The 27,501-nt window shown below is 45.1% G+C and overlaps 8 protein-coding genes across 8 annotated transcripts; 3 read left to right on the forward strand and 5 right to left on the reverse strand.

Moving 5' to 3' along the window:
- Positions 1–1,391: 1,391 nt before the first annotated feature.
- Positions 1,392–1,756, reverse strand: DEU56DRAFT_914485 (uncharacterized protein; the record flags this gene model as incomplete). The annotated part of the gene is made up of 2 exons (XM_041357624.1): positions 1,392–1,579; positions 1,639–1,756. 2 exons carry the CDS (start codon positions 1,754–1,756, stop codon positions 1,392–1,394), a joined length of 306 nt encoding a protein of 101 aa, XP_041206563.1.
- Positions 1,757–6,597: 4,841 nt separating this feature from the next.
- Positions 6,598–8,126, reverse strand: DEU56DRAFT_757589 (uncharacterized protein; the record flags this gene model as incomplete). The annotated part of the gene is made up of 7 exons (XM_041350145.1): positions 6,598–6,705; positions 6,820–6,972; positions 7,116–7,256; positions 7,279–7,440; positions 7,463–7,645; positions 7,668–7,934; positions 8,082–8,126. 7 exons carry the CDS (start codon positions 8,124–8,126, stop codon positions 6,598–6,600), a joined length of 1,059 nt encoding a protein of 352 aa, XP_041206564.1.
- Positions 8,127–11,514: 3,388 nt separating this feature from the next.
- Positions 11,515–12,803, reverse strand: DEU56DRAFT_953870 (uncharacterized protein; the record flags this gene model as incomplete). The annotated part of the gene is made up of 4 exons (XM_041359196.1): positions 11,515–12,118; positions 12,175–12,280; positions 12,326–12,390; positions 12,444–12,803. 4 exons carry the CDS (start codon positions 12,801–12,803, stop codon positions 11,654–11,656), a joined length of 996 nt encoding a protein of 331 aa, XP_041206565.1. The 3' UTR covers positions 11,515–11,653.
- Positions 12,804–14,239: 1,436 nt separating this feature from the next.
- DEU56DRAFT_740127 (uncharacterized protein) lies at positions 14,240–14,878 on the forward strand (the record flags this gene model as incomplete). The annotated part of the gene is made up of 2 exons (XM_041348783.1): positions 14,240–14,569; positions 14,621–14,878. The coding sequence occupies 2 exons, from the start codon at positions 14,240–14,242 to the stop codon at positions 14,876–14,878; spliced, it is 588 nt and encodes a 195-aa protein (XP_041206566.1).
- A 1,613-nt stretch (positions 14,879–16,491) lies between these two features.
- On the forward strand, positions 16,492–17,738 carry DEU56DRAFT_740220 (DNA breaking-rejoining enzyme; the record flags this gene model as incomplete). Its single annotated transcript, XM_041348791.1, has 5 exons — positions 16,492–16,722; positions 16,779–16,823; positions 16,878–17,163; positions 17,218–17,378; positions 17,433–17,738. Coding segments are annotated over 5 exons (1,029 nt in total), but the record flags the coding sequence as incomplete, so codon positions are not given.
- A 334-nt stretch (positions 17,739–18,072) lies between these two features.
- On the reverse strand, positions 18,073–18,573 carry DEU56DRAFT_740110 (uncharacterized protein; the record flags this gene model as incomplete). Its single annotated transcript, XM_041348782.1, has 2 exons — positions 18,073–18,369; positions 18,433–18,573. The coding sequence occupies 2 exons, from the start codon at positions 18,571–18,573 to the stop codon at positions 18,073–18,075; spliced, it is 438 nt and encodes a 145-aa protein (XP_041206568.1).
- Positions 18,574–18,693: 120 nt separating this feature from the next.
- DEU56DRAFT_814055 (uncharacterized protein) lies at positions 18,694–19,253 on the forward strand. The gene is made up of 3 exons (XM_041353707.1): positions 18,694–18,751; positions 18,809–19,060; positions 19,138–19,253. Exons 2-3 carry the CDS (start codon positions 18,885–18,887, stop codon positions 19,235–19,237), a joined length of 276 nt encoding a protein of 91 aa, XP_041206569.1. The 5' UTR covers positions 18,694–18,751; positions 18,809–18,884; the 3' UTR covers positions 19,238–19,253.
- Positions 19,254–27,035: 7,782 nt separating this feature from the next.
- DEU56DRAFT_740135 (uncharacterized protein) lies at positions 27,036–27,389 on the reverse strand (the record flags this gene model as incomplete). The annotated part of the gene is made up of 1 exon (XM_041348784.1): positions 27,036–27,389. A coding segment is annotated over one exon (354 nt), but the record flags the coding sequence as incomplete, so codon positions are not given.
- Positions 27,390–27,501: the final 112 nt, after the last annotated feature.

Below are 27,501 nucleotides of genomic sequence, written 5' to 3' on the forward strand. Positions count from 1 at the left end.
TTTTATTGCAAGAGGCTGTCCAAATTGTTAGATTTCGTTTTGGCCTGGGATCGTGAACTTACAACAAGAATATTAGCTAACTCATCTCCTCGTAGTGCCTTCCACCAGTCGAGGGCACTTTCATTGGATCTCATTTTCCGATTGAAAAGGTCCTCACTCTTGATGTAAGCCTTGAATTGGGTTCGAAATGAAGGAAGCGCTTCCGCAGGGCTAAATCCAGCGAGTGCGGAGTTTCGTTTCTCCATTTCAGCAGCTGGATCAGAATGTTTGCCAGCCTCATATGCATCACCATACTCGCGTCGTAGGATACTCTGCAGAGCGAGTGCAGCACAAGTCACCATGTCCTGAGGAGGTTTGTGGAACAAGTGACCACACCTGCAGCTGATTTTGTGATGGTAAGAGTTGGCCCTGCGAGTGGGTTGGCCTCCTTGTAAATGGGAGCATTTCAATATACTGTTTTTTTTTCTAGTTAGACCAAACAGACGGGGTTAAAATAAAAACATACCTGGATTCAGAATGAACGCTGTGATGTACAAATCATGCGATTGCGGAGTCTCGTTAACCAGCTCGTTAAAACGTGCATTCCCGATTTGACGGATACATTCCATTGTAGACTTCCGCAGTCGATGCTTGTTTTCACGGAAATCTTCTTGATGTTGAGCCATGATACCAAGAAAAACAAAGTACACATGATCAGCCGTGATTTGTGCACCCTCGAGACACTTCAGCCCTTTTGCCCATGGGCCAACGACGGAGAGGAATTTTGACAGCTCCATCTCGAAATGGTATCTCGGTGCTCCAGGAACAAAGAGTTCATTAAGGCCCTGCAGCTATCAGCATTAGCAGTGTTGTCAGACTGGTGGAATTAAACTCACGCCTTTGATCTCAATGCCAAGGCTCTCGTCCTCGATGATAGCCTGAAAGGCTGGCATCCCCCGCTGAACTGATGATGCAGCCCAGTACAGTGTACCAAAACGAGTGTCCCCTATACTTTCTAGCCCTCACCCAATGTTAAGCAAGCCATGTTGATGGTCGAAGTGCTCGGCAGCAAAGGTAGAATGGCTCATGAATGATAAGACTCCTCGTATATTTTTAATTACCTGGTGCAGTCATAGTGATTAGTAACAATGTATTTCAACAACATATCACCCACTTCAGCAAACTCGGGAAGGAGGCATATGTCCTTTATTGCAAGGTTGAGAAGGTGACATGGATCCTGGAGATTGAGCATATGAGGGTATTTCTCACAGAGCAACCTCCGTGCTTTCTTTGTGTTACCCGCATTATCAGAAGACGTGGCACTGAACCTATATGGGCCAATTTGTCGTATGACCTAATTCAGGGGTGACTGGTGAGCTTCTATGACGGCATTGGGTTGGTTGCACACGTACTCAATCAAGTGCATCCAGAATATATTCCCCAGTGTGCTTTTTACGAGCCCCATCATTGAGCTCCATGCAGAAGGTCCGACCACCAGGAACCGTGATATGGATTGTGTAGAGTGAGTTTGGGCGACGTATCTTGCCACCATCGAAGGTGATTGTGAGGTGACGAACTTTTCCAAGGTACTCTTTGATGCCTTCACTGATCTTTCACATATTGCAGTAACATATTTCCGTATTATACGAGTGAACCAACGTGCATAATATCCCGTATGATACGGGCCAGCGGACCATGGGCTGAAGGTAGAAATATTCTCGACTATGACAGATGGGCCGGGAGTGTTATTATTCCCGATGGAGACAGGTGGGCCCATGTGGGGAATATGTAGAGTAGATGAGTGGGCCGATGGACATGAATATTCTATAGACGGATGGGCCGAGGTGGTTGGATATTATGTAGATGGGTGTACCAAGGTAGATGTGTATCAAATAGCCGGGTATGTGAAGGGTGCTTGTTATCACATAGACGGGTGGGCCCAGATATATATCATATTAGATGGGTGGGCCGAAGAATTAATATTATTTTGTAGACAGGTGGGCCGATGGAAATGAATATTCCATAGACAGATGGGCCGAGGTAGTTGGATATCAAATAGCCGGGTATGTGAAGGGTGCTTGTTATCACATAGACGGGTGGGCCCAGATATATATCATATTAGATGAATGGGCCGAAGAATTAATATTATTTTGTAGACGGGTGGGCCGATGGAAATGAATATTCCATAGACGGATGGGCCGAGGTAGTTAGATATTATGTAGATGGGTGTACCAAGGTAGATGTGTATCAAATAGCCGGGTATGTGAAGGGTGCTTGTTATCACATAGACGGGTGGGCCCAGATACATATCATATTAGATGGGTGGACCAATGAATTAATATCATTTTGTAGACGGGTGGGCCGAGGGAGTGGTGAAATATTTATTATATATATGGGTGGGCCGAGGGGGCAGTGAAATATTTATTATATATACGGGTGGGCTGATGTGGGGGTATATAATATAGACGGGTGGGCCCAGGAGAATGATAATTGTAGACGTGGTGGAGCTCAGGTAGTTGTATATCATCCAAATCAAAGGCGGTAATAATTCAAAGTCATCTAATGATGTCGTATGGCATGGAGCTTTGCAAAGGGGTGAAGTGGAAACTTGTGTTCCAGGCCCTGTTCATCAAAGCTTTGAGATGGAAGATGAAGGTCTTGCAGTATGGCATGGAGCTTTGCAAAGTGGTGAAGTGGAAAATCGAGCAAAGTGGACCGAGTTCTGAGACCTGGGTCTCAACAAACAAATATGTGATATCCAGCACACTTCCAATCATCTGGTATTTCATTGGGCAATGGATGATAAGAGATCTTTGAAAGCCAACATCATCCAAGCCAACCAAATCCCAAATGCCAAGTTCCAACTACCGAAAATTGAGTGAAGTGTAACATGATCCGAGCTCCGAAGATCAAATCACAACTATTGAGTCCCGACTATCAAGACCCAAAACCCGAAGCCTGAGATTTGAGACTAGAGACTACAAACAAAACTTAATTAAATCAAAACTTGAAATTCATACATGTTTACGAGTTTTGAGTCCCGAACATCAAGTCCCAACTATGGATCCTGGGTATTAAATTTTACAAGTTTCAAGTCCCGAACATTGAGTCCCGACCATCGAGACCCGAAGCCCGAGATTCCAGACTCAAATCCCAACTAAGTCTTGAGTGACCAAGTACCAAGTGCCAAGTGCTGAGTGCCAAGTACCGAGTGCTGAGACCCGAGACCCAAGACCAAAGACCCAAAGCCTGAGACCCGAAACCCGGGAGTACCAAACTCCAACCTCCAAACTCGCAAAATGTATATCATGTAAAAAACTCGAAACTTGTAGAAATGTACAAGTTTTGAGTCTCAAGTGACCAAGTACCAAGTGCTGAGTGCCAAGGCCCAAGGCCCGAGACCCAAGACCCGAGACCCGAAGCCCGAGACCCGAACCCCGGGAGTACCAAACTCCAACCTCCAAACTCGCAAAAATGTATATCATGTACAAAAACTCGAAACTCATAGAAATGTACAAGTTTTGAGTCTCGAGTGACCACGTACCAAGTACCGAGTACTGAGTGCCGAGACCTGAGACCCGAGACCCGAAGCCCGAGACCCGAAACATGGGAGTACCAAACTCCAACCTCCAAACTCTCAAAAATGTATATCATTTACAAAACTCGAAACTTGTAGAAATGTACAAGTTTTGAGTCTTGAGTGACCAAGTACCGAGTACCGAGTACTGAGTGCTGAGGCCCGAGACCCGAGACACGAGACCCGAGACCCGAAGTCCGAGACCCAACACCCGGGACTACCAAACTCCAACCTCCGAACTCACCAAAATGTTTATCATGTAAAAAAACTCGACACTCATAGAAATGTACCAGTTTTGAGTCTTGAGTGACCAAGTACCAAGTGCCGAGTACCGAGTGCCGAGTGCCGAGGCCCGAGACCCGTGACCCGAAGCCCGAGACCCGAACCCCAGGACTACCAAACTCCAACCTCCAAACTCGCAAAAATGTATATCATATAAAAAACTTGAAACTCGTACATTTCTACGAGTTTCGAGTCTTGAATGACCAAGTACTGAGTACCGAGACCCGAGACCCGAAGCCCGAGACCTGAGACCCGAGACCCGAGGCCTGAAGCCTGAGACCCGGGACTACCAAAATCCAACCTCCAAACTGTATATCATATAAAAAACTCGAAACTCATACATTTCTACGAGTTTTGAGTATCAAATGACCAAGTACTGAGTACCGAGTACTGAGACCCGAGACCCGAGGCACGAAAATCAAACTACACCCGACACCCGACACCCGGGACTACCAAACTCCAACCTCCAAACTTGCAAAAATGTATATCATATCAAAAACTCGAAACTTGTAGAAATGTATGAGTTTCGAGTCTCGAATGACCAAGTACTGAATACCGAGTACTGAGACCCGAGACCCGAAGCCCGAGACCCGGGACTACCAAACTCCAACCTCCAAACTCGCAAAAATGTATATCATATAAAAAACTCGAAACTCGTACATTTCTATGAGTTTTGAGTCTCAAATGACCAAGTACTGAGTACCGAGTACCAAGACCTGAGACCCGAGGACCGAGGCCTGAAGCCTGAAAATCAAACTTCAAAACTCTTACCAATGTACCAGTTTCAAGTCTTGAGTGAAAAAAAAAATTAAGATGATATGGAAATCACCCAGTATCGAGTACTGAGTCCTGAAATCCGAGGCCCGAAACCCGAAACTCGACTCTTCACCAAGTACTGAGTCCCGAGTACCGAAGCCCGAAACCTGGTACTACCAAATACAATAGTCTACCATTAGGATTTTGATAAGGAGTGACTATGGTAGACCTTATGAATTTTTTCGAAGAAAATCAAAGTGACAGCCCTTGTCAAGGGTAGTCTTTCCATAGTGTCATGACATTGTTCAGTTAAGATCCTAATGAGTTATAAGCAAAATACTACAAAGTGGTGTGTTCAAGAAAGTTCAGGCACACAAGTGATGTGACTGAGTACCGAGTATTGAGTGCTGAGTTCCGAGCACCAAGTACCAAGTTCCGAGTGCCGAAGTCCAAAACCTGAAACCCGGTCCTACAGACTTGGTAGTCGATACTCGGTAGTTGAGACTCGGTAGTTGAATACAATGGTCTATACTTGATTGTTGTAACACAATAGTCTATACTCAATAGTCTTAACTCGATAGTCTGATACAAGTACCAAACTCCGAAACCCGGTACCACACACTTGGTAGTCGATGCTCAGTTGTTGAGACTCGGCAGTTGAATACAATGGTCTATACTCGATAGTCTTAACTCAATATCAGGGAGTCGGTACTCAATCCAAGGGAGTCAGTAATCCAGTACCCGGTACAAGGGAGTTGTACTCGGTACAAGGGAGTCGGCACTCGGTACAAGGGCGTCAGTATTCAATACAAGGGAGTCGGTACTCAATCCAAGGGAGTTGGTACTCGGTACTCGATACAAGGGAGTCGGTACTCGATGCAAGGGAGTCGGTACTTGGTACAAGGGAGTTGGTATTCAATACAAGGGAGTTGGTTCTCGGTACAAGGGAGTCGGTACTTGATCCATGGGGTCAGTACTCGGTACAAGGGAGTACGTACTTGATCCAAGGGAGTCAAGACTCAATACAAGGGAGTCGAGACTTGATACAAGGGAGTCGAGACTCGGAACTCAAGACTCGGTACTCAATACATGGTAGTTGAGACTCAGTAGTTGAATACAATGGTCTATACTCGATAGTCTTAACACGATAGCGGTAGTTGAGACTCAGTAGTTGAATACAATTCTCTATACTCAATAGTCTCAACATTGGACTTCAATTATTGTGAATACACCTAAGCCTGATAATTATTTTGGTGAAGCTTATATCTTACCTATATCTTACCCTATTGACAAGAAAACACCAGCTATATTTTTGCCTTGACTGGCAGCACATATTTCGTCAAGACGGCTAAGCATCATAATGACATTTCATAATTGACTCACATGCAGGCCCCAATTATTTAAAACATCAAGATCTTATGATAAGATACTTGTTGTATGTCTCACATATTCTAGCCATAGCCCACAAGTTTCAGACAGATCCATCAAGTATTGAGTGAAAGGGAAGCAAAGTGACATATGTGTGAAATGTAACAATTGACACCTATCACATAAAAGTCACATTTTCATATGATATAAGTTTGATATTTGGTTAAATATTAGTAGGATATAGGTTACACTACATGAGGAACCTATACAACACTTTGCCCTGAGTGTGGAGGATGTGTGGAAGTGATTTGATGGTAAAGTAAGTTCATGCAGCATTAAGGTCCAACAACTACTCAACTGACCATTTTCGATGTTTTGGGTCTTTTGAGTTTCCCACACTCGATTTCTCATCCATTTCATGTCCTCAGCATTCAATTCTTGTTAGATCGTTCTGTAAAGTTAGGCTTATAATACTGAATATATTTGAAAGGTACTCCAGGTGTCTTAATATTAAATATCAATGTTTGGAAGGTATGAGCATCTTATCAGTAGAAACAGAGAGCATATACACTAGCTCAATCCTCTCACCTATTTTGCACTGATCTTTAGAATACAATGCACATATATATGTACCACTAATGATATATGAGCAGGCTGGATTTTGTGTGCAAGTGTAATGGAGTGCAAAACATCAAAAACATCGGATTGATGATTGTGTATGATTTTGCTCCTGTAGAAGGATCCTATACATATTTTAAAGTAACTAAGCCATAGATACACTAAGAATATGAATATAAATAGACTTCCTACCCTCCTTGAGGTCCGGTCCTACAGGACAAAATTTCACAGGGGCAAACCACCAGGAGAAGGTAGGTATACTGGATCACAGGGATTTGTCCTATGGTCAAGTACCGAGTACCAACTCCCTTGGATCCAGTACCAAATCCCTTGTATTGAATACTGACTCCCTTGTACTGAGTGCCGACTCCCTTGTACCAAGTCTCGACTCCCTTGTATTGGGTACCGGATTACCAACTCCCTTGGATCGAGTACCAACTCCCTTGTATTGGGTACCGGATTACCGACTCCCTTGGATCGAGTACTGACTCCCTTGTACCGAGTTCCGACTCACTTGTATTGAGTACCAACTCACTTGTATTGAGTACCAACTCCCGGGGATCCAGTACCAACTCCCTTGTATCGGGTACCGGATTACTGACTCCCTTGGATCAAGTACTGACTCCCGTGTATTGAGTCTCAACTCCCTTGTATCAGGTACAGGAGTACCGACTCCCTTGTACCGAGTTCCGACTCACTTGTATTGAGTACCAACTCCCGGGGATCCAGTACCGACTCCCTGGGATCAAGTACCGACTCCCTTGTATCGGGTACCGGATTACTGACTCCCTTGGATCAAGTACTGACTCCCGTGTATTGAGTCTCAACTCCCTTGTATCAGGTACAGGAGTACCGACTCCCTTGGATCGAGTACCAACTCACTTGTATTGAGTACTGACTCCCGGGGATCCAGTACCGACTCCCTGGGATCAAATACCGACTCCCTTGTATCGGGTACCAGATTACTGACTCCCTTGGATCAAGTACTGACTCCCATGTATTGAGTCTCAACTCCCTTGTATCAGGTACCGGAGTACCAACTCCCTTGGATCGAGTACCAACTCCCTTGTACCGAGTTCCAACTCACTTGTATTGAGTACCAACTCCCGGGGATCCAGTACCAACTCCCTGGGATCAAGTACTGACTCCCTTGTATCGTGTACCAGATTACCGACTCCCTTGTACCGAGTACCAACTCCCTTGGATCAAGTACCGACTCCCTTGTACTGAGGACCAACTCCCTTGTACTGAGTCTCGACTCCCTTGTATTGGGTACTGGATTACCGACTCCCTTGGATCGAGTACTGACTCCCGTGTATTGAATACCGACTCCCTTGGATCGAGTACCAACTCCCTTGTATCAAGTACCAAGTCTTGAGTTTGGGCTATCGAGTTCAGACTATCAAGTCTCGGCTACCAAGTATTGAGTATTGAGTCTCGACTACCAAGTCTCGAGTCCCAACTACCAAGTACTGAGTTTCGAGTATTGGGTATTGAGTACTGAGTCTCGACTACCATGTATCAAGTACCAAATCCTGACTACCATGTATTGAGTCCCAGCTACCAAGTACCAAGTACCGAGTCTTGAGTTAAGACTATCGAGATTGGGCTATTGAGTATAGACTATTGAGTTCAGACCATTGTATCAGACTATCGAGTTAAGACTATTGAGAATAGACTATTGTGTTAAGACTATCGAGTATTGTATTCAACTACCGAGTCTCAACTTTGGGCCTCGAGCCTCGGGTCTCGGTACTCGGTACTCAGTACTTGGTCATTTGAGACTCAAAACTCGTAGAAATGTACGAGTTTCGAGTTTTTTATATGATATACATTTTTGCGAGTTTGGAGGTTGGAGTTTGGTAGTCCCGGGTCTCGGGCTTCGGGTCTCGGGTGTCTGTACTCAGTACTCGGTACTCGGTACTCAGTACTTGGTCATTCAAGACTCGAAACTTGTAGAAATGTACGAGTTTCGAGTCTTTTATATGATATACATTTTTGCGAGTTTGGAGGTTGGAGTGTCATAGTCCCGGGTCTCGGGTCTCAGGCTTCGGGCCTCGGGTCTCGGGTGTCGGTCCTCAGTACTCAGTACTTGGTCATTCAAGACTCAAAACTTGTAGAAATGTACAAGTTTCGAGTTTTTTATATGATATACATTTTTGCGAGTTTGGAGGTTGGAGTGTCGTAGTCCCGGGTTTCGGGTGTCGGGTGTAGTTTGATTTTTGGGCCTCGAGCCTCGAGCCTCGAGCCCCGGGTCTCGGGTGTCGGTACTCGGTACTCAGTACTTGGTCATTCAAGACTCAAAACTCGTAGAAATATACAAGTTTCGAGTTTTTTATGATATACATTTTTGCGAGTTTGGAGGATGGAGTGTGGTAGTCCCGGGTCTCGGGCTTCGGGTCTCGGTACTCGGTACTCAGTACTTGGTCATTCAAGACTCGAAACTTGTAGAAATGTATGAGTTTCGAGTTGTTTTATATGATATACATTTTTGCGAGTTTGGAGGTTGGAGTGTCGTAGTCCCGGGTTTCAGGTGTCGGGTGTAGTTTGATTTTCGGGCTTTGGGCCTCGAGCCTCGGGTCTCGGGTCTCGGTACTCAGTACTTGGTCATTCAAGACTCAAAACTCATAGAAATGTACAAGTTTCGAGTTTTTCATGATATACATTTTTGCGAGTTTGGAGGTTGGAGTGTGGTAGTCCCAGGTCCCAGGTCCCGGGTCTTGGGCTTCGGGTCTCGGGTCTTGGTACTTGGTACTCAGTACTTGGTCATTCAAGATTCGAAACTCGTACATTTCTACGAGTTTCGAGTTTTTTATATGATATACATTTTTGCGAGTTTGGAGGTTGGAGTTTGGTAGTCCCGGGTCTCAGGCTTCGGCCTTCGGGCCTCGGGCCTTGGGTGTCGGTACTCGGTACTCAGTACTTGGTCATTCAAGACTCAAAACTCGTAGAAATGTACAAGTTTCGAGTTTTTTATATGATATACATTTTTGCGAGTTTGGAGGTTGGAGTGTCGTAGTCCCGGGTTTCGGGTGTCGGGTGTAGTTTGATTTTTGGGCCTCGAGCCTCGAGCCTCGAGCCCCGGGTCTCGGGTGTCGGTACTCGGTACTCAGTACTTGGTCATTCAAGACTCAAAACTCGTAGAAATATACAAGTTTCGAGTTTTTTATGATATACATTTTTGCGAGTTTGGAGGATGGAGTGTGGTAGTCCCGGGTCTCGGGCTTCGGGTCTCGGTACTCGGTACTCAGTACTTGGTCATTCAAGACTCGAAACTTGTAGAAATGTATGAGTTTCGAGTTGTTTTATATGATATACATTTTTGCGAGTTTGGAGGTTGGAGTGTCGTAGTCCCGGGTTTCAGGTGTCGGGTGTAGTTTGATTTTCGGGCTTTGGGCCTCGAGCCTCGGGTCTCGGGTCTCGGTACTCAGTACTTGGTCATTCAAGACTCAAAACTCATAGAAATGTACAAGTTTCGAGTTTTTCATGATATACATTTTTGCGAGTTTGGAGGTTGGAGTGTGGTAGTCCCAGGTCCCAGGTCCCGGGTCTTGGGCTTCGGGTCTCGGGTCTTGGTACTTGGTACTCAGTACTTGGTCATTCAAGATTCGAAACTCGTACATTTCTACGAGTTTCGAGTTTTTTATATGATATACATTTTTGCGAGTTTGGAGGTTGGAGTTTGGTAGTCCCGGGTCTCAGGCTTCGGCCTTCGGGCCTCGGGCCTTGGGTGTCGGTACTCGGTACTCAGTACTTGGTCATTCAAGACTCAAAACTCGTAGAAATGTACAAGTTTCGAGTTTTTTATATGATATACATTTTTGCGAGCTTGGAGGCCAGAGTGTCGTAGTCCCGGGTTCCAGGTGTCGGGTGTAGTTTGATTTTCGGGCTTTGGGCCTCGGGTCTCGGGTCCTCAGGTCTCGGTACTTGGTGCTCAGTACTTGGTCATTCGAGACTCGAAACTCATACATTTCTACAAGTTTCAAGTTTTTGATATGATACACATTTTTGCTACTTTGGAGGTTGGAGTTTGGTAGTCCCGGGGTTCAGGTGTCGGGTGTAGTTTGATTTTCGGGCTTCGGGCTTCGGATTTCGGGTCTTGGTACTTGGTACTTGGCCATTCGAGACTTGAAACTCGTACATTTCTATGAGTTTCGAGTTTTTTACATTATTGTGAGTTTGGTTAGAGTTTGGTAGTCCCGGGATTCGGGGATTCGGGTGCCGGGTGTTGGGTGTTGGGTGTCGGGTCTCAGTACTCGTTACTCGGTGATTTGAGACGACAAAGATGTATATCATCTTATATTTGTATTTTCTTAATCCCACCCATGTATCTAATATTACCCGGCATTGGCCCACCTGTCTATGTAAATTCCCCACTTCGGCCCACCCATCTATCTAATATTTCCCTATGTCGGCCCACCCGTCTATCTAATATTACCCCATGTCGGCCCACCTGTCTATGTAATAAATAATTCACCTCACCCTCGGCCCACCCGTCTATCTAATATTTCCTTATGTCGGCCCACCCGTCTATCTAATATTTCCCCATGTCAACCTGCCCATCTATCTGATATCCCCCTATGTCGGCCCACCCGTATATCTAATAAATAATTCCCCTCACCCTCGGCCCACCGGTCTATCTAATAAATAACTTGCCTCACCCTCAGCCCACCCATCTATCTAATATTTCCTTACGTCGGCCCACCAGTCTATCTAATATTTCCCCACATCGGCCCACCGGTCTATCTAATATACCCCTACATCGGCCCACTGGTCTATATAATAATATTTGTTATACATCTCTCCTCAGGTCTATTAATATATGTCAATCCTACTCTACATATTAATCATGGGCCCACCCATCTCCATCATAATATTTCTCCCGGCCCATCCGCCATCATTGATGATATATATCACATCAGCATAGATGGGCCCACCCATCTCCATCGGAAATAATATTCCTCCCGGCCCACCCGTCAGCATCGGGAATATACATAACATCGGCCCATGATCCGCTGGCCGTATTACACGGGATATTATGTAGGTCGGGTGACCCGTATAATACGGGATTTGTCACTGAAGGGGCTCGATCTTTGCTGCTTCCTTGATAATCAGATTTCTGGTAAGTGTTGTAGAGCTAGGTGAGTGATAGTTCGAATTGAGGACTGAAATTAATTCCTTCCATTCAAGGGAATCCACAATTGTCGGAGGGACTCCACAACAGACAATAAATTTCATGACAGCGTGGTCACCATTCTCCTCTCTCCCCTTTCTGACGAAAGACTGGAGTGGCTTCGTAGATGGTCTGCTCGGTTTTGTCTTGCTGCCCGAGTCATCTGGCTCCTCCGAGTCTGCTGCTTGTGATGGCTCGGGGTTCGGGATTCGCAGTTTGGGGCCTTTTGAGCTAGCTGCCAAAGTTTTCAATGCACGTTCCTGGATGCTCTCGTCAATGTGAGTGCATTTGGAAAGGTGTGCCATAATACGGTCACGAGCTCGAGGCATATTCCAGGTCGTTCCACAATGTTTGCTCCCAATGCACTGGACTCGAATTTTGTCTTTATGGGATGCCTTCATTACCCCATCTCTCCACACACCTCACCCTCTGGGACCTTGTAGCAGCGCCTCGTTCCCTCCAGAAGCAGTGGGTGTGATTTCGCACCACTCGCACGGAGATTGTCGGTCTCCGGTAAGTCGAAGTACCTTGTATCAACAGAGTTTGAGAGGGGCTTGTCTATTGACCCTCACGCAGCCTTTTTGCCATTTTTGGTGACCTCCGCCGTGGGTTTTGCAGCCATCGTCCAAAGGGGCAGCTGCATCGTGATTCGTGGTAAGTCTTCTATCATCAATACATTAATTAGCTCACCATGATACCAGCAGACATGAATGCAGCTTCTGCTGCTGTTGTGAGGTCATCAATCCATTTGACAAGAAGTATAGTCTCTGGGGATTCATGGTGTTCAATCAGGTGGGCTTCAAGGATATCAACTACAGCCTCGAGGCCGGGTCCACGCTCCTTGAACGAAATAGGCCCGTTATGACATTGACCCATGACACATTCAAGTGCACAATTCAACGCTCCGATTGGCCCCATGTCTTCGATCCTGTCATCATCCAAGGAGAAGCCATACTGTGTTTGTCCGGCATCTGCATAGGGAATAGTATCGGGGAGGTTGGACAGGAAGAGATATAGCTGCTGTAGTTTTTTTTGTGTGTCGTAGTCCATTGCCTAACAATCACGAAGCACAATTCACTTTCCAATCTTTTCGTTGATATGTCAGTGTATGATATTTCACAATCTCATTATGGAAATTACAACTATGAAAATGCCCGCTGTCATCCTCCCAAATTCACCCCAACTCACACCCCAAAAACGTCCCTCCAAAACTCACATGTCAATTGATGCTAATTGACGCCGGTGAATTAGCAGCGGTAAATTCACGCCTCCACTTCCGCCGTACACTAGTTCCAATAAAAAAAATGGTATTGGCAATGCCAGTGGTACATAATGCATAATGCACTCCATAAGGTAATACAAAACAACAGAGTGTGCAACCATGAAATATACCCATCCCACATCAATCCAACTGTATAGTAATGCTTTGACTGGTGGCTCGTGACTCCATGCAAGAACCTGCAGCTTGTCAACATTAGCACCATGAAAATCGATGTATCGAGAGACTTACTGTGTACATGATGGGGAAGCGCATGAGAAAAACTGTGTTTTTGAAAAGTGATTCGCATGTATCCTAATCCAATGTCTGCCTGGTCAAGTTTGCGATTGGATATGCTCGACTTAAATTTCGATCAATTCGCTAGAACTTCATGCTCGCGGACCACACAATCAGCCAGTGATTTCTCGGCTCTGAATATCTCTCGTCTGGCTCTCGCGAGTTCCATAAGCAAGTTGGCTTCAAGATCATCTGTGTCTTCAATAATCTACAAGCACATTAGATAATAGACATAGTCACTGGTAGAAATATCAAACCACTCACCATAGAGCCAATAGCATCTGTGACAATGTACAATTCTGAGAGATCACGGTTGTGATTGCCGATTTTCACCGGCACTCGGAGACACTGATGGTGAGCTGGAGAAGATGCTGTAGCTGAGGTAGGGATGGTGTTGTGGATGTTGAGACTAATAAGTGGGGTCGACTCGGACATAAGTGCTAAAATAATTATAGGCAGGTTGACGACTCGGACTTGACTTTCATCAGCAAAACCCTAAATTAAGGTCCCCCCCTATACAGCACTGTACAGCGCTGTATGTGACTGTGTGGCACTGTATAGCACTATATATGGGGGGACCTTGCTGCACATAGGGTTAGGGTTTTGCTGATGTTGTTTATTCTATACAGTAGAATCAGTGAAGTCCGAGTTCACTTTAACGTCACGTGACAAGTTGTATGCATTTCTCACACCTAAGTATGTCTCATATATACTGATACTACTAGTAGTATACTCAGATATTACTCCAACTATGTTTCAGTGCCCTTTGTGCGGCAAAGGCGGGTTCAAAGACGAGGTCGCTGTAGCCCGTCATATGAATCAGCCTTGCTCAGGATGTAGCACCTGGCTACACGATATCATATGGTTGGACACTTGTATGGACGTTGACGACAAGTGCAATATTCCCGACGACTCAGATTCTCCCAAAAACATGTATGAAGGCCATGACAGATATAGAGGCTGGGATGAGGATACTGGAGGTGGTGTTGATTTAGATGAGGGTGGTTCTACCGGTGGTCTTGTTGATGAAGAAGAACTATTACCGACTGGTGACTTCATCAACTGGTTTCCCGGAGCTTCTCAAACGCATGGCACAAGTCATACTTTCCTCTATTTATTCAACTCAGACGAGAACAGCGTGCATTGTGCAACCAATCTCTACTACCCATTCAGTGGCCTGAAAGATTGGGAACTTGCGTCATGGCTGCTTCATTCGGGATTAAGCATGAGGAAGATAGATAGCTTTTTGTCACTTCGGATGGTAAGTACTCAATATATTTAATCAGGCAAGTCTGACAAAGCGCATGTCAAGATTCAGGGTCTTCCTCTGTCATTCTCTTCGGCCAAGGAACTACGAGGCAGAGCAGAAATGCTGCTGAGTGGTCCATGCTGGATGTCTCAAGTAGTTGAGACGGTCCATCCAACAAAATCACTGGTCATATTGTATTGGCGTGATCCCTTGGATTGCATCTCCAACATCCTCAACCACCCATCCTTTCACGACTGGTTAGACTTTACGCCCCACAAGGTGTATACCATGGCACAGCGGCTGTGCCGCTGTCATGCATGAAACAAAGATCATACATTGACATTCAATGGGATAAGAATATACTAGTCCAAAAGCTTTCGCTTTAGACTAATTACTCTATGTTGAGGCAAGAGAAGTGTGCTTTCAACCTCGAAAAAAGACAGTCGGGTCATGAACGGTCACGTCGTGACCGATCGGTGACGATGCGCATCACATCCATTTTGTTCCCTGTTCATACAAGCTGTCAGCTCGACGAGAGGGACACCAGTCACCCCCCCACACCGGTGGACGAGAACAAACACTTAAGGATTGGATCCGGCACCAGCTCTCTCGTATTGTAGGGGCAGCCCTGAGCTATCGTGAGCATTGCAGACGTGAAAGGGACTCAATCGATCACTTACCGATGGCATAACTCCAGCGAGCAGCTGTTTGTTGGGGGATGCAAAGGAAAGGAATGCAACGGGAAAGGTGAACTTTCAGTGAAAAGGATGGTTGGCACTGGCAATTGGGGGAGGGAAAGAGCGAGTAAAGGGAGCACGAAGGGAAGGGAGCCTGCCAGCTGGAGAATGAAGAAGGTAATATATGCGAGGTATATGTATGCCGTCAGTCTCGCTGACTTCGCATCTGTCTTCCTTCCGAGTGCAGATCCTCTGCGACATACTACCGTTGCTACCATGATGCATCAAAGGTAGGATGCTTCGATCTTGGCTACCACCAAGCTCCATTTGACTCACCACCTCACCACCTCGCGAAGCCCTCAGCGATCTGAAGCTACTAACTGGTGGTGTCACACTGGCTGCGAACATTTTTTTCCACCTGAGAAACACCTGGTGGACAAGTGCGACTCCCTGCAACATTCAAGGGGGCACAATTGGACTGTGGCCTGCCGAGTTGAAAAAAGACGGTCCCCCATGCACGCTAAGTCAGTCCCTTGGATCTGAACAGCAGCTGGACCGTCTTCTCAACTTTCTTTTTCAGTATCTCGCTTCCTGCAAGGCCGCCTGCCTTCCCCCTTCATGCAGCAAACTTTGAAACCATTCCTTGGGGAGGCTGCGGTGTCGTGGGGTCCACTTTCTTACTAATTTGTCGAGGGGCCTCATGGTGAGCTCTCCATCTCACCCTCGACCATAACTGACAGACATCAAACTCGAACATCCACCAGTAACGATGGCTGTAGCACCTGATGCTATCCAGGGCTTCCCGGGCCTGTGTGGCATACTCCCATCCTCTACTGTCAGCAGCCCTGAAATGGACGACATTGAGGAGGATGTGTGTGCAGAGCAGGAGACCCTGCTCACTGAACCAGGTGGGAATGAAGCTGGCAGCACCACTGCCACCTCAATTGATGCCCCAAACTTTGCAATGCTGCAGTCAACACTCATGGGGGCATCGAAAGGTGTCACAGAGGGAACTGACAATGAATACAAGAGGTGCGTGGCCGCTCTCTGTATTTCCATTGAGTTTCACGGACTCCTTCAACAGGTTGATGAACTCGTGCCTGTCATTTCTTGCTGGCATCCAGCTCATTAGACCAGGTGAGGATTTTTTCACTAAGAAGCCAAGGCCCGACTCCCCTTGGCTAATTGTCGCATGGATAATGAGCATGTGAGTGAGGTTCGTGTTGGCTGCTGCCTGTTTCAGTGCTGACACCAACTAGGTGTGACTCCCTTAACCTCGACGGCACAACCAAGCCATCAAATCAGGACCACGGGACCTACGGCCATGCCCAGAAGATGAGGGCATCTATGACATATGCATTTAGAAGGCTTAACAGCCTTGGGAACATGCCCTGGCACGAGTCAGACATTGGAGGGGGGATTATGGTGGGAAACCCTTCAATTTCAGTCGAAGTCTCATCCTACATGTGTTCGCTCTGCAGGTGCAAAGTAAGGCCCTTCTCCGCTGTCATCTGACCACCTGATCCATCCCACCCTCCTCATAGGCACAATTGGGTGAGGCAGCCAGCAGCACACGGGCAATTACATTGGTGAGTCATCATCAGATACCCCCAGCACAGGCTATTTATTGTGAATGTTTACAGGATATATTGTTAAAACTATACCATCACAATCACCTCCCTGAAAACTGGGCAGTTCATGCATACCGTCCTGGCGAGTGGACACGTGGTGGATCTGGTGACAGCCTTGGCCAATGGGGTGGTGGGCGAGTACAGCGGCTTCTGCAGGCCGCCTACACAGTCGCGTTTTTATGCATGCTCCAATTCGACAAAGTACTCAAGATCCAGGTGCATGATCTCTGTGTTCATGAGGACGAGCCTGATGAGGTCATTCTGCACCTGCCCTTTCACAAAACACATCAGAATGGAGGTACATGATGCCCATCTGCACCCTGAGTTCATTTGATCATGACACACCTCGTAGATATCAAGCTCTTTAACCTTTGGGCACTTCCATTGGCTAAAGCCCACCTTTGCCCAGTCAGGGCACTGGCTGCCTGGCTGTGTGAGTCAAAGATCACCTCCTGCTATCTCTTTCGAAAGGTCGCTTCGGGTGACCGGATTGCCGAAGCAAACAGTCCCATGGTGCACTTGTTGTTGGTGAACAGCCCAAGATACATGCTCAATGGATCCCCGCAGTCGTCTGAGCAGTTTCTCGAGCTCTTCCGAAACAACCTATTGGACGTCAATATCGACCCGGCTCCATATGGCACTCACTCGTTCTGCAGGGGGGGATGTCAGTACTTGCACATTGAGAGACATTGGCCACTCAGAAGAATCTGCGAATGGGGAGGGTGGAGCACCGAGTTCACAAACTTGACTATTGTCAAGTATTTAATTTCTTCCAATGATGATCTCGCTGAGCCCAGGACACAGTTTTTTAACCCCAATAGACATACAACGGTGAAGTGCCCCCAGTGTGGGCGGTGTTGTCTTTGTGGTTGAGAAAAATTGCTGGTCGTGATTCCTATGTTTCTGCATCATCAACTTCTTCCTACTTACTACATCCATTCAATGTCATGTAGTTTCACCCTTTCTTCTGGCACAATTGACAATCCTTCTATGTTGTCAGCATTATTCAATAGCATGCCTCATCAGGATCCCAGCAATAATGCATTCACAGTTCAACTCAAAAGGCTGTACCACAGTATATCTACCCTCGAAACCAAGACCATTTTCTCGCCAACTTGGACAGCTTGAAGGTCAAACTCACATACAATTAATGCAGATCTAGCAAAGGTGTCCATTGCTCGTACTACAGAATAGTCCTACATACAAACTAGTACTGTCCTTCATAGCACCCATTGTCGCGACTGCTAGCCAATTCCTTGTACCTCTTCATGATTGCTGATGGTTTTGTCATCAGGTGCTCTTCTCCACCCTTCCGGTATGTGAAAAGGTCTGCGAACTGGGCACCGTACTCTCTGTGAGCACACTCGGCAACTGCAGCATGGATCGATGCTCGCTCTTCATGGAGGGCCCGGATGATGGCAGTGAACTTCAAATGTTTGCTGTCAGCACTGAACGCAGCCCAGAATTGCTCTGGGCTGCCTTGCCGGTAGCGTTCTACAACATCCTGGGCAAAAAAAGGAGGTCACAGATCACCACAGTGGTCGAGGCAGTCAAGAACATCACTTACACGCCAGTCCGTCCATTTACTTTTCGTCCCCTTCCACTGATCATTGTGGCCGTACCTGTACAGCTGGGGCCAGAACTCGAGTGCAATTGGGTGCCCCCGGATCTTGATCACAGAGTCGCCCAGCCAGTCACTGGTGGTCATCCCACATGCCGTTGAGCCGTGCAATGTCATTGACAAAGCTCACGGCAGGGGGGTCCGGGATCTCACTATCCACCAGTTCCAGCACGGTGCCATCACCGAGTCTGAGGACCCTTGATTTATCGGAATTGAGCTCTGCTGCCAGCACAGGCATGCCACTTGTCGTGGCAGCATGATGATGCTGAAAACATTCGAGCCATCAGTTCCCAGCATTGGATGTGAACAAAGGAACACGTACCCCATCTGCAGCTGCTGCAACTTGGGGCCCCACAGGCAGCCCACCAGCGCTTGGTTGAAGTAAGGCATCTTGAACAATGCCAATGAGTCTTGTGCTGACGCTCTGGACGATAGCGTCTTGCAAGCACACATCAGGGACAATGTCAGCATGCAGACTGCTACGAGTAGAGCTTGGGGCATGTGCTGCGGCACTTGCCAGTGGAAGTGTGCCATCGGTTGGTTGGTATGGGTACTTGGTATCAATTGAATCAGCCTGGCAAGAGGAGGCATCAGTTCATCACACCACAGGCCTTTTTTTTCACGGCGGACAGAGAGGAGGAATGGACTCACCTGCAGTAGAAATGCGGCAATCTCAGCTGCAGTGCGTGAGTCTTTTGACCGGCTGACACTTGCAGGTGTGCTGTCAGAAGCAGTCACACCGAATAGCTGAGCGCGATGTAGAGAGTTATATCTCTACAGGCTCGTATCCCCCGATTTGTACATCGACCTCATCCCTATCCTCATGTATTCCCAGTCCTATAGAGACGCGCTGTCATGCATGGTATGCAGTCCATACCATGACATGTGTGCTATACAAAAGATAAGGAAGGTATAATGAACTGTACTCTACCATATCACCAAGTGATTCTATCATTTTTCATTGATTCATCAGTCTGTTTTCTGAAGCCTCGTTTCTCGTGTTTCATTTCTCGTATTATACACGGGGATTTCTATGTATTTCTATTTTGTTCTGTGACCTTCCATTTCTTTCTATTTTTCTTGGCTTATTCATCAGACTTTCTCCCTAGCTGACTGATCATGTTTGTAATCAGGTCATGTGACTGGGAAATAAGGTGATTTGTAAGGATTCAGCCTGACTCATCGTGTTTTGTCACTGATTCGTCATGGTTTGTAAGACTTGCAACTGTATTTATAATCTTCTTAGTAATCAGGATGACAGCTCACCAAAAGGCTTGGTTTGTAAGCACACCTTACCAATCCATGAGATGACTCATAGGCTGACTCAGCACACCAAATGGTAGGATTTGTAAGCACATTCTTACCAATCCATGTGATGAATCATGCTTAGTAATCTGGCCTCCAAAAAGGTATAAAAGGAGCCCATTTTACACCCATGCAAAATATAACTTCCCACTTTAAACCTAATTCACTAAAACTGAGAGTGAGATTCAGGCAAGACATAGTCAAAGTGCAGGCAAACCAAGTGCCTTGAAGTAAGACTAAGACAAAACTTATACTCTAAACCTATCCCACTAACTGAGAGTGAGATCAAGGCAAGACATAGTAAGGGTGCAAGTACTATCATTTTCAACAAAGTAATTTTAGGTTAAAGAGCCCACAGGGAGGCTATCCAGAATAACCAAGTTACTCATCACTACTCTACTGAGCCAAGCTCTACATATATTTATCAAGGACATCTCTCTTACAGGAAGAGAAATACGAGACAGGAGAACACGACAAAGTTGAGACATACTTTCATAGGTTGAGACATGACCTACTAGGGTGAAACATACCTATCATTTTTCATACACAACAAAATCACAGAAATCAGTCCATATAGTTTCTTCAGACAAAAAGGTAACTTGTTTACTCTTTGACCACCCACGAACAACACGTTATCAACCGAGAAGTAGAAAATCCGTTGACCGTGAACTTGAGGAGCTGGCAACTTCTAGTCTTATCTAAGTGTAGTTGTGATTGTCACTACATTTTACACTGATTTCACATAAGACCCTCAAGTAAGAAGACACCGCGCGTCTTCGCATTCTTCCGACTCGAGCCTTTCTCTTGATCCCTCTCATCATGTAGAGAGATTGCCTCAGTAGCATCCCCTAAGGGACGAATCTACTAAGCTCGCCTCTCGAGGTAGATATTCTTGTGACTCCCCGGAGTTCACATCCCTATTTCCTCACCCACAGTGACGCTGCATGGACTGTTTGGGGCGGCTCGCCCTGGGTTTACCTGTTGACTGACTTGCTCGTGGGCCTTTGTGGACCTTATGGGCACCTGGCCGGAGCCTTGAGACGAATAAGCTTCTGAAAGAGACCACAATCAGAAGTGAACGACTGCACCCACTTATCCCACAAGTCACGATCATGACTGAACACCTCCAGGTGCTAGCGAAGAATGGCCTTGGTGCCTGTGGAGGGGAGGTTGAGCTGCCTGCATTGCTGCTTCAATGCTTTGACGGTCATTGTGTGCCTACCAACCCATCAGCATCGGCCAGAAGCAATGGGGAGCAAGAAAATAACTCACACGGGAAGATAATGTATCTCTGGCTCGCCATCCACTTTGAAGTGAAGTGGGAAAGCGAGCAACTGGTCCGCACTAGTTGAGTCCGTGGCTGCAGGCAGCTGCAGCTGCTCGAACGCGCGTGTGTCAGTGCTGCAGAAAGAACCATGGTCGGTGCCAGAGTCTGCTGCACCAGTGGTGCACGAGCCTCTGGTGGCTGCACGGCTGATCGGGGTCATTGTGATGATGGCAGAGTGGCGGTTCACGATGCTGGTGCTGTGACGGTTGGCACAAATTAGACAAGGGCACCAGCCGAAAAAGGACCTGATCGGGATGTGTGGCCTCCACTAGTGATAGGTTACGAAGAGGCCAATGAAGACGACAAAAAACGCCAGGGCAACGGCACTGCCCACATTGTCATGCATGAAACGAAGATCATACATTGACATTCAATAGGATAAGGGTAAACTAGTCCAAAAGCTTTTGCTTTAGACTAATTACTCTATGTTGAGGCAAGAGAAGTAAAAAGTGGCAGAAAGCTTGCATTTCGTTTTTTACATTTATCTTTGTTGACTTTCTTGCTTCTGTTTCTCTTGTTCTTTTTTATTTGTGCACATTATGTGAGCTTCAGCCACAATCTGAGCTTACATAACATGTAATTAACCCTAGGAGAAGTCATGTGACTCCAGAATTGAGTCATTTGATCTTGGACGATGTCACTCGATGTCATAACTCCACAACAATGTCATTTGATGTCATAGCTCCACAATGATATCATTCAGCTCCACTTTGCTCCACAAATGCTCCACACTGCTCCACAGTGATGTCATTTGCTGTCAAATGAGTCAGAATGAGTCATTTTCCTCCTTTGGTGTTCTTTCCACTTAAATTCTGCATTTTATGCTACAACTATCTTATTTCTTCTCAGATTTGTGTCTCTTTCTATTTTCTTGGTACTATACAGTTCCTGGGATATTTCCCACACCAAATGTATATAAGGAGGCTCAATTCTCTGAGGAGAAATGGGGGACTCCCCATATTGGAGGTTTCCCACTTCACATCTATCATCTGAAGTGCAGGCTGATACTGACAGCCTTACTACACTAAGATTTGATATAATCTTAGGCTTGTGCTATCTTTACTGTTGTTAGGGGCATTTAGTCACCCTAACCTTCTTTTCTAGTCCTTTGTTGGTCTAGAACTGCTGTTTCCTTGCTTTGATTAAGTCAGCAAGGATTTGTCTGGGAAAAGCTTAGTCAGCATCCCACACAACCCATATCTTTTATCCAAGAGCTGTTTGGACCAAGAACTCTTCAGGAGATATTCTTGCTTTGATTATGTCAGCCAGGATCTGTCTGGGAAAAGCTTAGTCAGCTTCCCATTCACTGCCCATTTGTCCAAGTATCATTTGGACAAACCTACCACAAGTCATAACTTGCTTCGAGTAATCTCAGCAAGGACTTGCTTGGGTCAAGCTTAGTCAGCTTCCTAATCCCACACCACCAAGGACTTTTGCTCCATACCAAAGGTCCCTCGTTTATCAAAGGATCCACACACTTCAGCCAAGTGTTGTGTAGCGCATCCACTCGTATATTTGTCCAAGGACCATTCGGACAAACCATTCGTCAACGTAGTCTAGTCTATCTATTCTACGGAGAACATTGTATCAGGCCTATCATCTAGGTCTATCCACCCATCCAAAACCAAACCCCATTCCAAGAACCAACGACAGACTGTATAGTTGAGCCTCCCACGAATGACACATTATCAACCGAGAAAACTAGAAAATCCGTTGACCGTGTACTTGAGGAATTGGCAACTCTTGTCTTATCAAAGTGTAGTTGTGGTGTCACTACATTTACACGAAAACCTATAAGACCCTCAAGTAGTAAGACACTGAGGCAAACCTTACTTGTTAGTGGTCTAAATGTTGCTTCTGTCAATGTTTTCTAACCATTTGATCCATTTTTGCTTCTTCGTTGATTCAATGCTTTCAGAGTACTGCTTCTTGAGTGACTTGAGTTCATCATGGCAAGGGTGTGCTGGTAGGCCATGTATGAGATAGGCTTTCCAACTAAGTTCCTGGACCTGATGACAAAGGTTAGTTAGTTCTTGAGTCCACCAACATTTTGCATGTGGGCTTAGAGTATGGTACGTGTTCTTCAATGGTATCTGTTATGATTCTGGTGAGACAGTCAGCAGCTGTCTGGAATTCTTCATTAGTCACTAAGAGTTGGGGAGGAAAGGGGAGAAGGGCTTCTCTGAGGCACTCATTGAAAATTTCCCAGTCGGTTTCACGCCAGTTATAATGGGGCTCATCATTGATCTTGGGGGTTTCAATTTCTAAGATGAGATAGATAGGAACATGATCGGTTTTGGGTCTGCACTGAGATGATTTGGTGGTACATGAGACAACTGCGTCCAGTAGTGGGTCGGCTGCGAGGACATTATATGGACATGCCCAGTTGCCTATATTTGTGGATTGCAGTGTGGAAAGACTGCATGGAAGGAGCTGGACCAGTCTATATTCTGTGATTAGATCAATGAGTGGCTGGGCGATATTGTAGTTGAATAGGTGGCTATTGCAGGCTTCTTCCTATAACAGGTGGTATCTATTAAAATCACCCAATTATAACATGTGGTCATTTCAGTAGGCTGAATGATCACAATATTGCCATCCAGGTAAGATTTGAGTGTCATTAGTGTGTCTTGGTTCTTGCCATCATTATATATATTGAATATCGTACAGTGGCTGTAGGGTCCCTTGATTTGAATGAGTACAACATCTGATGATGAGAATGAGATCTGTTTTATTTCCATGCTATGCATGCTCTAGGAGACCTTCCCATGCTATCTGATGACATAGTGTGCATTTCTGTGTTTTATAGAGTCGACCACGAGAAGACATATACATACTGTATACACTCCTTATCATCTCATACAACTGATAACATGCTTGCATTCATTCTGCCACATAAGTAAATCTTCCTGTGCCATATGCTGACTATGGGCTGACTTCCACTGTCATGCACCAAAAGTGTTTGATAGTGAGAATATCTTGAAAATTCAGTACTCAGCATGTACTATCATCAGAAGATGATAAATTTGCAACTGTCACTGAATCTATAGAAATTTCTGGACTTCTTAAACAATTGAGCTATTCACTCCTCTGCTAGTTATATAAGGCTAGGCAACTAGGAGAATATCTTGCAGATAAAACTCTTTTGAAGGAGGTAAAGAATAAATTGCATCCAAAGAGACAGAGACAAATAGCATTAAAAGAGGATGTTGGGAAGTAAGTATGAACTTATGAAGTGCTTACTAGTGTATTGACTGTGTCTACCAATATATTGGTTGTGCTGGAAGATGTTGAGAGACTTGCTAGTGCTTCTCAAGTTTTTGTCATTATTTATTAATAATTTGATGCTAATTATAACATTTGAGATTATTGTAGCATCTAAACTTGTAAAGCTTCATAAATATTTCAATTACATCTAGCTGGACATTGCAGATTAAAAAGTAAATTACATATACACTATCATTTATCATAGGCTCCTTGCTATACATATACACAACCGGTAATGGAAGTGTCCATAACATTTATATCATAGTTCTGTATTTGGTGACCATGAGCAGTTTATGTTTACCATAAGTTCTCTTGGTGAAGGGCACTGGATGCCTAATGCAAATTTCTTGGTGCTTTCTTCTTCTAATTCAGAATCTGAGTCTAGCATCTGATCTGCTTTTCTTGAGATGGTCCCTACTATTCTGCCATAAAAAGTGCTCTTTTTTTTTCTTTCTCTAACTCATCAAGATCCAAGCTATGTATCTTGTAGTCTGCAAGTCTTTATACAGAGCATCAAATACAACAATGACTTCCTGAAAAATTTCTTTCTGTTGGCCTATGTCTCAATTACCAATGCCAAAATTATGACTAAAAATTGTTTTAACATCCACCCTTATGATGCTGCCTCATTTAGGATGTACTGCATGTAGGTTCTCATTGAGATATTTGCTAGTCAAGGAGCAAAGTTAGGTAGGCATGAACTAAGTTAGGTAGGCATGAACTAAGTGATGTTTGCTTCAGTATACTTATGATATAGCAGAGCTTCATGATAACAAAATCAGCCACACCAAAATGCTGAATCTTCAGAGTTCAGATCTTGTATTACTTGTACATTTTAATTTAGTCTATATGGCCTGGATGTTGCTTACATGTACTACCTGCAGGTATCTGCTGAGCAGAAATCATTCATTCACTAAAAATTATGTGGTTGCTTTCATCAATGATCCAAACAGAGTGTTTGAGTAGATATAATATTCAGAATATTAAGGGGACAGTAACTGAATATATTCACATCCTCACCATGATGTCCAATGTAAATGAAGATGTTACTTCCATCACATTTACATGTGATAATCAAAGGGTATACCTATTATAGCAATTATTGATAAATATCAGATACAGCTGTGACACCTAGATTATCTTGAGTGGCCAAGATCCTATCTATGTTCTGGACAGCAGCGCTAGCACCTAGTTTTTTAATGTCCTCGAGGACAAATATATCAATAATTAACTACTATATATACAACAAAAACTACCATAGCAAGTTTAGAACAATCAAAAATAAAACAATAGAACCGCTCAGTGCACTGATACTGATGTGCCAATAAGTTTGGTTGATGGGTGAAGAAGGAGCCTATATCACAACACCAAAGGACATTAGCAACAGCACACCAGCTATAATGACAATCATAGTAGGAAATGCCTACGTTGACAGGAACACTACAAGTCGAACATGGGACCGAGAAATATGCTGTGGGAGGATATTAGGATAGTATAGACAATAATTATAATTACTTATTTGAACAGTTTGAGCATCCAACCCTTCCAACCTCCAATGACACAATGCAGAGAAGAGCAGTGCTGAGTTATTGTATGATGTAAATTAGTGCTTATGTTGAGTTCAAATGTATATATCAATAGCTATGCTGACCTGGTATGTGACGATGATGGTGGGTGCAATCAGAGATTTTCAGTTGATCATGAGAGGGTTGAGTTCAAACCCTGCGAGTACTGCGAAGATAAGGGTGGAGAACCACAGGGGGAAATATTGCTTTTTCCGCAGATCCTCACAGTAGGTCTTCCAGCTGGGGATACCATCTGGGTCCATGTTCGCTGCATTCTCCAATGTGTTAAAATCCATTCAGATGATTCGGTAGAGGATTATCACCATCAAATTGGGTGCATTGAGGGTAAGTAGTTTGTATTACTTACCAGTTGTTAAACCCAACCCACCTCTGAGTCACCAGTACTTGAAATCGGCCCTCACTCTCCATATCTGTAGTAGAACACTTCCTGAACGGAGGAGCTTGATTCCTTTAGCCTTGAGGAAATCATCTAGACATGCCTGTATTTCTGTGCCGGCAGTTGGGTAAGCATGCTGTGAGATAAATGAATGTAATAGTAGGGTCACCAGACGAATCCCAAGGTAAAACAGATACTAAGTACAAAACAGGAAAGTTCTGGTGTCAGATATGAACAATGTGGCTGTGTTACATGTCAATGTCGATATTGAGTTCTTCATCTTCTGGCTCTTCAACCTCTTCTGCTGCAAGGAGATCTAGTGCTCCTTCATTCATGCCAGACATGTCTCAATGAGGCTAAGAAGATGATAGATACAAGCAGTGATGGTATTAGTGCTCTGCGTGCAAACTGGACTGAAGACAAATACTGAGTCCAAGTAAGGGAAAGTAACTAAGTTCAATCATCCTAAGTTCTCTAGATATGTATGTAGCTACACACTCCTAGGATATTGAAGTGCGAGGAAGTGGATAGGCAGCGCCAGAAGCACATGGGAAGTAGATAAGTATGTAATGTATGTGCCATGAACCCTGGATGTGGTCAGTGATGGTAATAACAGTGAGAGTACACACCAACAGAACTAGACAAATAGGATAGGACATGGGAGGATATGCCAAGTAGAGAACCAGCATTATAATGTGTGCAAGTGGCACATGCAATGCAGATAAGTGCTGATGGTCGCACATGTAGCATATGTCTCTATAGGGTCACACCTACCTTTGGACAGTGATAAGGTCAATGTAGAAATGATGAGATACGAGCCTATAGAGAGATGACTCTCTATAGTGCGCACTGCAAAATCTAGTATTCTATAACAATACTCCTCACAAACCCCCTCTATACTGTCTGCTTTATCCATCTTGACCCCATGGAAACAAGCACAACCATGTTCCCATCCTGACTCATGACCACTTGGGAAGAGCCACTTGATGGTCTCCCATACAGTGTGTGAGTGCCAATAACATTGAAAGTTGATCAAGTTATATCAGGTGCATGTTAATTAATGACAAACAAAAGAATGGAGATCTGAGTTGCCGAGGAGTGAGTGGATACAGTAGCTGTGGCAGATGCAGTGGAGAATTCTAGGGTACATAGTT

Source organism: Suillus clintonianus (genome assembly GCF_016758775.1).
Source record: "Suillus clintonianus strain FC179 chromosome Unknown DEU56scaffold_55, whole genome shotgun sequence".
In the NCBI taxonomy this organism is placed as follows: Eukaryota; Fungi; Basidiomycota; class Agaricomycetes; order Boletales; family Suillaceae; genus Suillus; species Suillus clintonianus.

What these genes read in the sequence shown, in the direction of transcription:
- DEU56DRAFT_814055 (XM_041353707.1), top strand. Translation starts at nt 18,885, where the DNA reads ATGCCAATGAGTCTTGTGCTGACGCTCTGGACGATAGCGTCTTGCAAG. An exon ending in TTGGTATCAATTGAATCAGC is followed by an intron (nt 19,061 to 19,137) that starts CTGGCAAGAGGA and finishes GAATGGACTCAC; the next exon opens with CTGCAGTAGAAATGCGGCAA.